Source organism: Halichoerus grypus, chromosome 3 (genome assembly GCF_964656455.1).
Source record: "Halichoerus grypus chromosome 3, mHalGry1.hap1.1, whole genome shotgun sequence".
Classification (NCBI taxonomy): domain Eukaryota; kingdom Metazoa; phylum Chordata; class Mammalia; order Carnivora; family Phocidae; genus Halichoerus; species Halichoerus grypus.
The window spans coordinates 39637594-39652335 of NC_135714.1; the positions used below are offsets into that span (position 1 = coordinate 39637594).

Genomic DNA, 14742 nt, shown 5'->3' on the forward strand with positions numbered 1-14742 from the left:
AACATGTCTATGTAAAAAATAAAACCAATGAAGTAATCAAGAAACATGGGAATTTTTTTTTAAAAGCTCAGAGTGGGTAAGATAATTCGAACCTGACACAAAGCTTTAAAAAATTTGTCTGATAAATTCAAACACATAAAATTTAAGCACTATTCATGGCAAAAAAAAAAAAAAAATATGACAGTTGAAAAACTGGGGAAAGTATTGCCACATATTACAAAGAGCTAATTTCCTTAATGTAGCTACATAGGTCCTACGAACTGTGAGGAAAGCATTAAAAAAAAGCAACAACAGAAAATTTTGCAAAGGATATGAACAGACATCTTACAGAAAAGGAGATACAAATATTTAAAATTTCATATACACAGAGATGCTTAACATTTTTGGGATAGGAGAAATGTAAATGAAACCCACACTGAGATGAGATGTCAGAGAGCAAAGTGCCACACATTTCATTAAACATTTGCTGGAAAGGTTGTGAGAAAATGGGCACTCTTACAACTTTTAGCAGGTATGTAAATTGTACAACTCCTGTAGAGGGTATTTAATACCTCCCCAAATTAGAAATGTACATTCCCTTTGACCCAGAATTTCTATCTTGGGGGATTTATCCTACATATACACTCACATAAATGGGAAAAGCTGTGTAGGTAGGTTACCTATAGCAGCACTGTTTTGTTTTGTTTTGTTTTTTTAAGATTTTTATTTATTTCTTAGAGAGAGAGACACAGTGAGAGAGGGAGCACAAGCAGGGGGAGTGGGAGAGGGAGAAGCAGGCTTCCAGCCAAGTGGGGAGCCCGATGTGGGGCTCGATCCCAGGACCCTGGGATCATGACCTGAGCCAAAGGCAGACGCTTAATGACTGAGCCACCCAGGCGCCCCAACAGCACTGTTTCAATAGCAAAAGAGTGTATACCACTTAAATTCCCATTAAATTTTTTTAAAGATTTTATTTATTTATTTTAGAGAGAGCACACGCAGGGGGAGGGCAAGAGGAGGAGGGAGAGAGAATCCCAAGCAGACTCTGGGCCAAGCGCAGAGTCCCACGCAGGCAATCCCACAACCCCGAGGTCATAACCAATCCGAAACCACGAGCCCAGTGCTCCACCCCTCCATTAAATTTCTTAAATAAAGTGTGATATGTCCAATGTAAGAAATACTATGCAGCTGTAGAATGAATGAGGACACTTTCTGTGTATTGACATGAAAAGTTTCCTTCCCAATACATATTGCTGAGTGAAAAAAGTAATGCACACAAGAGTATATATAATATGTTACCATTTGTGTAAAAATAACAATATAAGAAAATATATTTCTAGTTGTTTGTGTATGTATTAAATATCTCTGAAAGGACACAAAATAAACTAATAATAGAAGTTTGTCTATGGGGAAGGGAACTGGTATCTCGGGGACAAGGATGGGAGAAAACTTCAAAATCTTTTGATTTTTAAACTATATGAACATGCCATTGAAATGTGAAATAAATAAAATTATAAAATACTTCCATAAAAATTTATGCAATCAATTTGAAAATAAATATAAAGTAGGCAACTCTCCACGTAAATATAACTTGTCAAACATCTCAAGAAGAAAAGGAAATTAAATCAGTACTCAATTATCTGTTTGAAAAAGCTGCATGTCCAAACTATTTTATGAGAGATATATGTAACTTCAAGGAGCAAATAACTTCTATTCAATATAAACTATTTTAAAGATTGGAAAGAGACAAAACCTCATGTCCCAACTCATTTTATGAGGCTAGTACAGCCTTTATACTAAAACTAAACAAAGAGAGTGGGAAATTAGAAGCCAGGCCTCTTGTGAACATAGCAGGACAAATGCTAACTAAAGTATTAGGAAACTCAAACTAGCAATATATATGTTTTAAATGCCTCATGATCAAGTAGGATTTAATCCAGGTACTTAAAAAAAATAGAAAATATATAAATTACAAAAATATTTTTAGATATATAGGAAAAAGATGTATATTTTTAAAAATATCCACACACATAACATACACACACACACACACACACACACTTTAGACAGATTAGGACCTAAATATGAAAAGCAAATCTTTAAACCATTTAAAAGAAAATATCATTTTATCACTTCAGGAGAGAGAAGAATTTATTATACTGAAAAAGGAAAAAAAGATCATAAAAATTGAGAAATTTGACATTAACATATTTTAAAATTTAAAATAAGAAAAGAGCATACAAAAATTTTAGGGCCAAAAATCAAAAGAACATAGTGAAAAATGAGCAAAGGGTATTAGCAGACATGTAACAGCAGAGGAAGCCCAAATAGCCAGCACACACATGAAAAGTCACTCAATTGAACTGTTTATCAAGGAAATGCACATTTTAAAATATATATACCATTTCTCAGTGAATCAAAGAAAAGCTACCAACTGGCAAGAATGTAGGGGACCAGTTTTCTCATTCCTTGTAAGAATATAAATTAGTACAAGTACTTTGAGTCATGATTTCAAAATATCTAGTAATGCTAAGTCTGCACATAGTTTCTGACCAGATCATTTCTGGGTATAACCGAAAGAAACCCTTGCCCTTGTGTACAAGATGATATGTGCATGGAAGTTCTTGGCAGCATTGTTCATAATACTAAGAAGGTAGAAACAACGTGAATGATTAGTAATACATTTGTTACACTCATCTAATGAAATACAGCAGTTAAAGGAATGTGTTTGCTCTTTATGTATCCATGGGAATGAAACTGAAATACAATGTTTCATTAAAAATCAACATACCTATGATCTCCCTTATGTCAAATGTTAAAACACGTAACACTGTAGGCTGTTCATGCACCAATATATGATAAAAATATAAGCACATGGATGCAGTGGGGGCACACCCTTCTAAGGTGATTGTCTCTGGAGAGTGGGCGGGGACAAAACAGATGAGGGAAGGGATGGGTGTCAATTGCATCTGCCAGGTTTTATTTTGTCTAAGAATGTTATGGCCAAATGTTGCTATTTGTGCCAAATGTTGCTATTTGTGCTGTCTGGGTTATGGGTGTGTGGAGGTTTGTTGCATAACTCCCTGATCTAGTCTTTGTAGGGAGGTCAGCCCCCGGCTCTGTTCTGGCTCCCTGGCAGGCGCAAGAGTCTCTCCTGCTGATCCCGCACAGCCCCTGTGATTTTGGCCCTATCACCTGTACTAACTTGCTTACCGTGGACCGACTTGAGAATTTTCCTTCTCCAGTTCTGCCTACTTGTCATAACATCTTTGTCCATTCTAGACCTACTAATATCACTTTACAGGAGGCCACCTGCTGTCACCATGCCCGGTGGGTCCCACATTTGCTGCCGCGTCCCATTTCCTCCTAGCCAGTGAAGCCAAGCCTGGCCTCCAACCTCCTTCCCCACCCCCAGCTGAGCCTGGGTCTGGGTCGCTCAAACTCTGTCTAACCCCCTGCTATCCACCGGACCTCCCCTCTGTCTTGAGTCCTTACTGGTATTGACTTTGTAGTTCCAGAACTGACTCTTTCTCACTCATATTTCTAGATTTCCTCAACATCTGACAGCAGGGCAAAGTGACACACATACCTCTTACCTAGTTTCTAGGTTTGACTCTACATTTACCACAGTTCGTATTTACCGTCCGTTGGAAACTGTATGCACTTTTGTTTTGCTTTGACCTAAAAGAGCAGTTTTGATCTGAGTTTGATATTTTGGCTACCTCACTCTTCCTTTTGTTCCCAAAGAACAAAGAAAGTGTAGCACTCGGTATTTTTCTCTATTTGTGTTTTTAAGAAGCCTTAGCTAAGCTCATGAAGACAGAGTATATATTTTATTGTATGTGATGCAAAGGTGTATGGGCAATTCCAATATAGACTCTACTGCGGGATGCACTTTGGAGTGAATGAGGAGTTTCAGTATGTTGGAGTTGAAATCATTTCAGGAAAAATACACTTCTCAAGTTACAATGAAAGTCAATGAAAAACATGAGCTGATACAAATACATCTGGTTTACAACTTATCGGAAATTGCACAGTAGAGATAAAGTTGTAATAATATTTTAGAACTGAAAAGAACAGGAAGTAATAAAACTTTTAAGTTTGGTCAAATCTTTACAATGAACATCTGTTAGAAATTTTGAAAATATTCACAAGTTATTCATGAATAAAGTGAATTACCTCTTGTCTCAAAATACATTCTGCCTGATTTCTGGTAATGTTTCTATGGTACCACCTGTAAAAGCAATAAAAATAATTTTAAAATTTTATATTCTATTTTTTCCAGAAAAAAAAAAAAAACCTGCCTCATTTCCTTCATTTTTAGGAACTTTACTCCAGAACTGATTTTAGAAAGCTGAGCGTTTTTTATTTCCGATAAACAACAATGTACTATTATGTGTCATTTAGTATAACAGTTTGTTTTTTGTTTTTTTTTTAAAGATTTTATTTATTTGATAGAGAGAGACACAGCGAGAGAGGGAACACAAGCATGGGAGAGGGAGAAGCAGGCTTCCCGCCGAGCAGGGAGCCCGATGCAGGGCTCGATCCCAGGACCCTGGGATCATGACCTGAGCTGAAGACAGACGCTTAACTGATTGAGCCACCCAGGCGCCCCTAGTATAACAGTTTTATTAATTGTAAGCCGATACCTAGTTTATTCTATCATATCTCAATTCAACTTTCTGACATATACTTAGTTTATGATTTTGAGTGATTTAATCTCCTGAAAATTTTCATGAAACGTATGTGGTTAAGAAGTCAACGAACATTTACTGAGCTTTGGTAGACAAACTAAAAAATACCCATTTCTTTCTTTGCTCTTGGGAACTTCTTAATTCCTAATTGCTCTTGGGAACTTCCATATTACCTTTCCAAAATTAAAACGTACTCTGGCCCATCTGACTCCCCCAAGTATGTTAACCTATAGTAAAGTTAGTGGTTTAATAATGTAAATGGAGCAACTAGTATCTGCCTTGCTCCAAACACCCTCTCATCTTTCTGCTTGTTCTCCCCTCATGCTAAGCTTCGGCCATATTGGGATTCTTTCCTTCCTCAAGTTCACCAAGCCCCTTTCTGCCTCCATCTTGCTGTTTCCTCTGTATGAAACATATCCTGAAACGACTTTAGAATATCAGATCCTCTCACAGTAAACACAATTAAATGAGTATAATTGAAACCCATAGTTTGGCAGAACAAGACCTAGTCAGTAAGCAAATGTTGTACAGGAAAGAGAGAGGAAATGGTAGAACAAAGGAGAGAGAAAACAAATGGAAAAGTTTTCGTTTCAAAATAAGATTTTAAAAAGGAGTTAAGGGAATATTACCAGAAATGCTATTTTTGTGGACAGTGGAAAGAAGAATGCATGTATAACCATACATTGAGTCACAGTGGGTAGGCCAAATGATGGCTACGTGAAAATCCTCTATCTGACTTTGAGGACAGAATCTATCGTATCTTGTGGACTAACCTGAAGTAGTAAAAAGCTGCCACTAAAGTAGAATGGTCACATATTAAAAATGCTAATGGCCTCAAGTTGAAAATGAACTTTTAAAAAGATAAAGCATAGAGAAGAGAGGATGATTACAGGTGATTATAGATGAAACCATTGGACTACTTATCACTAGTGGGAACAGGAGTTAATTGTGATGTTGGACTGTGAATATCATTCAGTACTTTTTAATGAATATTCATATTGGGGGAGGGACTTTCAGAATGAGTCTAAGACCTCTTGTTGTAGAAAGAAGAAATTCTTTCAAAATAAATGAGAGAGGGTAAGCATCTGCCTTTGGCTCAGGTCATGATCCCAGGGTCCTGGGATGGAGTCCCACAGTGGGCTCTCTGCTAAGTGGGGAGTCTGCTTCTTCCTCTCCCTCTATCCCTCCCCCCACTCACCCAAGAGTGCATGCTCCCATGCACGCATACGCTCTCTCTCTCAAATAAAATATTTTTTTAAAAAGTTCACATAAATTGTTTTATTCTAAATATTTCTCACCTATAATCACATTAAGTGTTAATTTTGTTGTTTTGTACTTATTTATTATGGTGATAAGTAATATAAGCAAATATATTAATTTTGCTTAAATATAAGTTAAAAATCCATCCATGTGTGGATGTCATTAAAATGACTTCAAAGTAGTAAGAGAAGAACCAGAGACAAGTATATGATGAATTTCATATCCTTTAAAATAATGCAGAATTTCAACAGGCAGAAAAAAGAATAGATGGATATGATATAGGTGAGGTGAGGGGGCATGCTGTTTCAGAATTTCATCTGGTTAAATCAGATAGTGAAGAAGAATTTTGTGTTTTGTTTTGTTTTGTTTTGTTTTGTTTTGTTTTGTTTTTAAATAGGTAAGGCTGCAACTCTTGTGCCTGGACAACACTGATTATAAAACTCATACTGAATGATGTGGACAGAGGGCTTAGGGTGGGGCTTCTACTGGCATATGAAAACCATCTAGCATGTCCAACTGTTACCAAGTACAAACGTCTTGTGTATATGTAAGCCTTGGGTACACCTGTCCCAGTCTTAGAATCAACAAGTAACAGTATTGTGGTCTTGAGTTTTCAACCTAGAAACCCTGTTAGATCTAAGATGGTAAATCTGCTTCTCTTAGTCATTTTCTAACCCTGAGAAGATGAAACTTTCAACAGAGAGAAAATGCAATAAATGAAACTCATACTTCTGTAAAATTCAGCATAAGCAATATGTTTGATATTTTAAGTATCTATTATTGGGGCACCTGGCTGGCTCGGTCAGTTAAGCAACTGCCTTCAGCTTAGGTCATGATCTCAGGGTCCTGGGATGGAAACCCACATCAGGCTCCCTGCTCGGCGGGGAGTCTGCTTCTTCCTCTCCCTCTGCCCCTCCCCCCACTTGTGCTCACTCTCTCTCTCTCTCTCTCTCTCAAATAAATAAATAAAATCTTTAAAAAATAAAATAAAGTATTATTTTAAGAGAATCGGACATATTAAGTTTTAGACTTTGATTTTAAATGCAAAATTAATTTTAAACTTACAATTTGAAGTTTAAGGGAATTTGACTTTTTAAATGTATGGTTACGAGAATTTGGCTTATCACATTTAAGTTTGATTTATTAGATTTCTGGGATCATATATGGACTTACAAAGGGCTATTGAAATTGTAAATTTGCCCTGTCAGGCATGTAAAATATTTAAACAGAAAATTGAATTCATTCAGTTTATTAATGCAAGTGAAATGTTTCGGGAAATTTAATTAACTGAGCTTATAAATAGGACTGATTGTTTAAGGACACTGTTGAGTTTGAATTAAGGTGACTGTTCTTATTTTTTTAGATTTATAAACAGTATATCAAGATTTGAAGGCTTACTGAAAACCAGGTTTTCACACTGTACTGTTGATAATTTGGATATTAATTTAAAACCAAAGTAGCCATAAATATTTCAAAGTATAAAGTTTCCCCTGAGATGTCAGAAGCCTACACTAACATAGCATTCCTTCCCCCATCCACCCCTACTTCCTTTAGACCTCAAGTCACTTCCTCAGAGGTCTTCCCTATCCCAATATCCTCATCTTTTAGCCTTCTCCATTGATTTCTCCCAGTGTCCCATACTGTTCCTTCATGACACCACAGTTTAAAAAAAATTTTTTTTAAAGATTTTACTTATTTATTTGACAGAGAGAGAGAGAGCACAAGTAGGGGGGCAGCAACAGAGGGAGAGGAAGAAGCAGACCCCCTGCTGAGCAAGGAGCCCCATGCAGGACTCCATCCCAGAACCCTGGGATCATGACCTGAGCCACCCAGGCGCCCCCACAATTTAAAATTTTATATTTATTTGTGAATTTGAGGTTTCTGTCTCTTTTCCCATGAAGCTGTAAGTTCCACAAAAGAAGGGAGTGCATCTATGTGTTATACGTCGTATCTCCAGTGCCCAGAACAGCTAACACCCGGCACATCATAAGTGGGCAATAAATAAAGATTGAACAGATGAGCGATTCAGGGGCTGAGGTAACTATGAAATGTGGTACCTCTGCAACAGCAGGCAGACTGGGAATGCCCTTCCTGTTAGCTTCACAGTTCTAGAATGTATCGAATATTTACTAGGTCCTACATGAGACAGGTATCACAGTTCCAAGTTTTCATATCATTTAGAGGTTTATAGCTATTCAGTAATTCTGCCCAGAGCCCAGGCACTAGTCAGTGGTGATGTCAGGATTTGAACCCAGATTTCTCCAATTTCTAAGCCTATACTATAGTATTTCAATCTAGGGCCATAATTTCTACACAGTCATTAGAACGATGTTTGGCATATAATAAGTGGTGGATATATTTTAGTGATTTATATTGATAATTATTATATCTATATTTTAACAAACCCCTTTAAAAAGAAACAGAAATAAAAATTAATTTTCCCACAATTAGAAAATTAAAGAAGATAACTTTCAAAGACACATAAATCAAAGCCAAGAAAATGAGATGATTATTTTAAGTTCAGGGTAGTTTAATTCAAATTACCCAATATCTACAGTATGAACAAGCTGTTAAGGGCAGACTCCAACCCTCGTCTAAACTAAGGAAGCAGCCAGCAAATTAATTAATAATGAAAGGAAGGAAAGTCACACTGTTGCTTAGTGAGCATCCATTTACTCACTACCGGGCACTGTGTTAGGTACTTTCACACATATCTCCTTTAATCTCCTGGAAAGTCTGAACTGGGTTTATGATATGGAAAAAAGTCTTTTTCTTAACAGGAGATTTTCACACAAAACTTCCCCTGACCTGACCTTCAAAAGAGACCTATGGTGTTGGGCAGCTCCAGCTGGGGGCAGTGGCGAGCCCCCCAAGGTGACGGTAGAGAGTTGTGAAACTGTTTTCTCAGGATGGTGTGTTCAGTCACCTAGGGCCTTTGTCCTACTGAGTGGAGGCTAGATTTTTGGGGCAGAGCTAAATGACTCCGGTCAAGAGAGGGGGCATGACAAGCTGAGTGAAGGACAGAGAAGACAGAAGAGACCTGTGATGGTACGAAGCGGGGAGAGGGGAGAGAGAACAGAAGTAGCTAATAGAGAAGCCTGGTAAAGTCATGTGGATGTGTCATGTGTCCTGTAGTCATCCCTTGTCCCCTCCAAGAAAGTCTACATTATTCACCAATGCTTTTAAAGATTTATTTATTTTAGAGAGAGAAAGAGTGCATGCATGCGCCCATGCGAGTGGGGGAGGGGCAGAGGAAAAGAATCCCCAGACAGACTCCCACGTGGGGCTCCAAGAGTCAGACACTCAACCAAGTGAGCCACCCAAGCGACCCCCACCAATACTTTTAGAATTGAATTTGCTTTAGGGAGAGAGATGCTGAGTCTGGCCTCCACGTGGGCTTAAATTAGTAGCAAGGCAGACATCTAGGGGCTTGGAGGGAGGGGTTGGTTCTCATTCAATTTATATTTGCTGCCTGGTTCTCTGAGAAGCACCTGTCTTCATGCCTCAACCCACATCACCTACTGCCACAAGGCTGGAAGCATATGCTAATTGCAAAGCGAGTATCTATTTTTTTTTTTTTTTTTAAATGGATGCCATTTTTTTTTTTAAAGATTTTATTTATTTATTTGAGAGAGAGAGTGAGAGAGAGAGAGCACAAGAGGGGGGAGCGGGAGAGGGAGAAGCAGACTCCCTGCCGAGCAGGTAGCCCGATGCGGGACTCGATCCCGGGACTCCAGGATCATGACCTGAGCCGAAGGCAGCCGCTTAACCAACTGAGCCACCCAGGCGCCCCAACAAAGCGAGTATCTAAACTGGGGGAGGGCAGTCAAGTGCTAAAACTTATGCAAACCTGAATTTATAAAAGACTAGGACTACTCCCAGTTCTGCCACTCTCTGCTTGTAAATTACTCTCATAACCTTAGTTTCTGATCCGCGGAATGGAGGGCTAGAAAAGTGATTGCTAAGATCTCCATCTTCCAAATCTATCATTGTAACAAAAATAAGTTTCTAAGCAGAACCTTAGTGAACACACCAAAATTTCCCCCCAAACTATAGCATTAGCCTGCTTCTCCTCTTTAGCTATTTCTAAAACGTTTCAAAACATGAGCCAAAATATAGTTGTGTGTCTCTGTGTTAGGCTCAATTTACCACTCATTAAAAAACTAAGGTCATTTTTGAAATAGTTATTTTTCCATTTAGGACATAGAGTAAAACAAGACCAAGATGAGTGTTTGGTTTCCATGTAGTCACTGTTAAAACAAACCCAAAAAAGTCGTCATACAAAACTAAACAAAAAGAAGTTTAAGAAAAAGAAGTTTCTGAATCAACCATTATAAGGATCAAAGATCTCTCAAACTAAAGCAGCCAGATGTGTTACTTTCTTTTCCTTTTGTAGACCAAAACCAGCTTCTATACTCGTAAGCCGCCCAAATGTACCTGATTTTTCACAGATCAACCATAGAGCATATTTTGGAGGAGACTTACTCATATATTTCTAAATTGGTTAGTTTGTTCTCGGTCACATAGTTGCTTGGGATTAAGCCTTCATTCCTACAACAAAAGACAAAGCCAAAATCAAAATGCTTGGCACATCTGTGGCATTATCGTGACAACAATCCTTTTTAAAACCTCAAGGACATAGGAGGAAATCAAACTCGTTTTACTGATTAAATTCTAAAAGAAGAAAAAGGATTTTTCATTTCCATATTCAACTAAAATCTCTGTTTGACAAATACTAAGGTTCTGACTTACAATGGAAGTAATTTAAGATGTTTCGTGACACCAAAATTTTTCAAAGAGGGAAAGCGGCACTTACGAGATCATTGGGATGTCATAGTGACTAGATTAAAAACACAGCAACAACAAAGATATCAACTTAATTCTTTTGAATTGCTGTAAAATAGATAGAATAGATATTCTGGTTTAGCCATGTCCCTATTATAGCAAATGCTGCACAGAAACACATGAACATGCCTTCTTGTGCACCAGGAAAAGTAATTCTCTAAGACAGATACCAAACGGGGAAATTGCTGGGTCACCAAATATGTGCATCTCCCCTTAGATACAGCAAATTGCCACTGAAGGAAAACATACAAATTTACACACCCATCAGCAGGGTAAGGGTTTCTCTTTTTCTATACCTTCACCAACGAAATTTGAAATTATAAAATTGCAAAAAGATCTCCATGACATTATTGAAAGATCAAGCAAGTTGCAGAACAACACATAAAGCATGGTAAGAATTAGGTAAACTAAATCGGCAAATGAGAACGTGTATTTCAATATGTACATGAAAGTGCATTGAAAATTTTCCAGAAGGGTACTCACTAAGTGAATAATGATGCTTGGGTTTGGAGGTATTATTTATCACGGTTGCATATTATAAAAAGCAATATTCACTTATTAACTTTGAAATTAAAAGGTAATTCGTCTTTTTTTAAAGTCTGAGTCATGCCAATACCAACCTGCAGGAGGGCTAATTACATGGTCCTGAACTTACTCATACCTCTTTTCCCACTGAAAAGTCTCCATCACATGTTAAGTTGAAACTAAAAACTGGTAAGAGAGCCAAACCATCAGGAAAATATAATTAAAGAAAGAGGTATATAACTAGATACTTCTAATACACAGATACTTATCATCTCCAAATCATCACAAAGAATAGAAATCAAATGTCAGCATTCTCTTCCAAGCAGCCCAGATCCCCCTCAGAATCATCTACCTCAGACTCTAGGCAGGTACAATCTGTTGCTCCCAACATGATGAAGTCTGTTTGCATCCCAAGGTCTTTTTTTCCTTCCAATTTAATTCGGCAAGTACTGCAATGTTTACTTCCAAAACTAGTCATTGCAGAAATATGAAAATTAGCGAGATACTATTTCTGTTCCTACCTTAGAGCTTAGCAGAAAAAAGGAGTCAAATACTCAAAGAAAGTATAAATCAGAAAAAAAAAAACCCTGTATGGTAGAAATTATTATTCCCATTTTACAAATAAAGAAACAAAAATACATTAAAAATAGAACTACCACATGATCCAGTGATTCCACTTCTGCTATTTATCTAAAGAAAATGAAAACACTAACTCAAAAAGATGTGTGCACCCCTCATGCTCATCGCAGCATTATTTATAATAGTCAAGATATGGAAACAACCGAAGTGTCCATTGATGGATGGATGGATAAAAGAAAGAGGTATATGTATCTATATAGATATAGATATACAGATATATAGATATACACACACACACACACAACAGAAAATTAGTCATAAAACAGGAGAAAATCTTGCTATTTGCAACAACATGATGGATCTCAAGGGTATTATGTTAAGTGGAATAAGTCAGACAGAGAAAGGCAAATACTGTATTATCTCATTTATATTGGAATCTAAAAAAATTTTTTTAATTAAAAAACAACCAAACTCATAGATACAGAGAACAGATTGGTGGTTACCAGAGGCAGGGAGTGGAGGGTGGGTGAAATAGGTGAAGGGGGTCAAAAGGTACAAAGTTTCATTTATAAAATAAAGAAGTCATGGGGATGTAATGTACCGCATGGTGACTCTAAGTCAATAATACTATATTGCATATTTGAAAATTGCTAAGGGAGTACATTGTAAAAGCTGTCATCACAAGAAAAAAATTTTTCATGACTATGCATAGTGATGGATGTTAACTACACATATTGTGGTGATCATTCCATAATAGATATAAATATTGAATTATTATGCTGCACATCTGAAACCAATATAATGTTAAATGTCAATTATACCTCAATAAGGAAGGAAGGAAGGAAGGAAGGAAGGAAGGAAGGGAGGAAGGAAGGAAGGAAGGGAAATTCAGGGTAAGTGACCTACCAAAGGACACACAATAGTAAGTGACAGCACCGGGATGTGAAGCCAGGTACATGCAGTTCTGTGACTGCCTGAAATTGCAGTGCTGTAATGCTCTCTCATACAGATAGGACATGTGGGGACAGGTTCTGCTCCATGCAGAAGGAAGAATTCTAAACCCAGAGGAAATGAGCCACAAAACAGATTTTACACTTCAGAAGTCTTCACAGGATAAACGAAGAGGAATTTGATGAGGACCATGGCACCAGTCTTACCCCAAACGGTCTCTTGCCTTCCACCAGTGAGGGTTATACTTCTCCAATATCAGGTACTCCTCTGATCTCTTTAATGCTAAATCACACGGCTCTCTGGGCAGAAAATCATACAGCGCCTTTACTTGGATCTTCTCTTCAGTAACCTCAGAGGGTGGGAGGGGAGGCAGTGGCTTGCGTTTTGATGGTTGCACGTGGTCTCTGTTGGACTGTAAAAACCAAGGAATTATTTGTTGTACTATTGTTTTAGTAATCTGCACTAAAAAAAGAATAGGGATAGAGTACATTTCCCTGCTGCCCCAATTCACCCGTCTGGATGCACCAAAGCAAAAACCAGAGTGGATAAACATAGGAAATGACCATAAAACAACTTTTAAATCCAGCAACCCACTCACCGTTTTGTAAGTTGTCATGATCACAAATTCTCTTGCCAGCATCGCACTGGATGTTTCTCTTTTCTTTTTTACAATAGCTCTATGCTCAACACAAGGCTCAAACTCATGACCCTGAGATCAAGAGTCGCATGCTCCACGGACTGAGCCAGCCAGGCACCCCTGGATGTTTTTTAAGCCACAATTCTTGAAATTTGATTTCCACCCCAGTAGTTTCACTTTGTTTTATGGGTTTTTCTCTCTTGAAAAAAGATAAACAGCCCTTTCCTTTCACACACGCTATAAACTGTGTTTGGGTTTATCACACTTCTTAAGAACACTGTTTCCTCCAACACTGAACTGAAAATTACTCCTGGGTTCAAAATGGCAGTAGCCAGAATACATTTTTCCCCATTCACTGTCTGGTTTCAAGTTCTGCCAAAACATAGCAGAGTAGGCTATTTTAACTGGTCTTTTTTTTTTTTTTTTTTTTCTCTCTTCTAAGGCATTCATTCACTAAATGTTTATTAAGCACTTGCTACGTGCCAAGCAGGACCCTAGATTCTGGGCATGGCAGCAAACAGTACCTCGAGGAGTGCAGACCCTAAAAACTCAAGCTTCCTCTGTTCCTTCTCCCTCATCAAGATGATACTCACTTGCTTCTTGCTTGGCAATTCCCTGAACCACAGCCTGCGATGCTGGGTGTATTTTTCTGAAAATTCTTCATCTTTGCTCAGGCTTATTTGTGCTCTGACTTGTCTGAGATTGAAAAACAACCATGTTACCAATTATGATCTGAATTCAGGTTATCCAAGCATTCACCAGATATTCACGAAACTAGTAGGAAACTCCAGGTCTCTTTCTGACTTCTTTCTTACTTAGAAGACTTTCCACGGGCAAGTTACTACCTCCCAGAACTGCATTTTCCTTATGGAGGAGCTAGAGATGCTAAGAGCAAATGGAGTTGTTATGGAATAAAATTGAAGAAACGTACGTCCCATGCCCAAACCGAACCTGGTGCATATTCAGGTGATAAAATAATGATCATGATAATGAAAAACTCATTCTGCGTCAGGCACAGTGTTTATCATTTTACATGCATGACCTCGTTTGACGGTATCCATTGTTATAAGTAGACACGGTGTAGTGATTAAGAATATGAGTTTGAATCCCAACTCTACCATTTCACACTGTGGCCTTGGGAAGCAATAGAACCTCTCTAAGCCTCAATTCCCTCATCTGTAAGATGGAGATTATAAAAACCATAGGTGTTTTTGAGAGTTACTTGGGCTAATAAATGCAAATCTTTTAGTACAGTCTTACACAGAGGACACC

General features: G+C 37.9%; 1 protein-coding gene across 6 annotated transcripts in view; it reads right to left on the reverse strand.

Annotated features, from left to right (window-relative positions):
* The window catches only part of TXK (TXK tyrosine kinase), a 61836-nt gene that overhangs the window by 27946 nt on the left and 19148 nt on the right, over positions 1–14742 (reverse strand). For 5 of the 6 annotated variants that reach the window (XM_078068578.1, XM_036093004.2, XM_078068579.1 and 2 more), the window contains 4 exons: positions 14064–14166; positions 13040–13245; positions 10419–10484; positions 4159–4213 (listed from right to left, as the gene is read on the reverse strand). In XM_078068578.1, the coding sequence (XP_077924704.1) occupies positions 4159–4213; positions 10419–10484; positions 13040–13245; positions 14064–14166 (430 nt within the window). The other variant, XM_078068580.1, reaches the window with a different exon arrangement.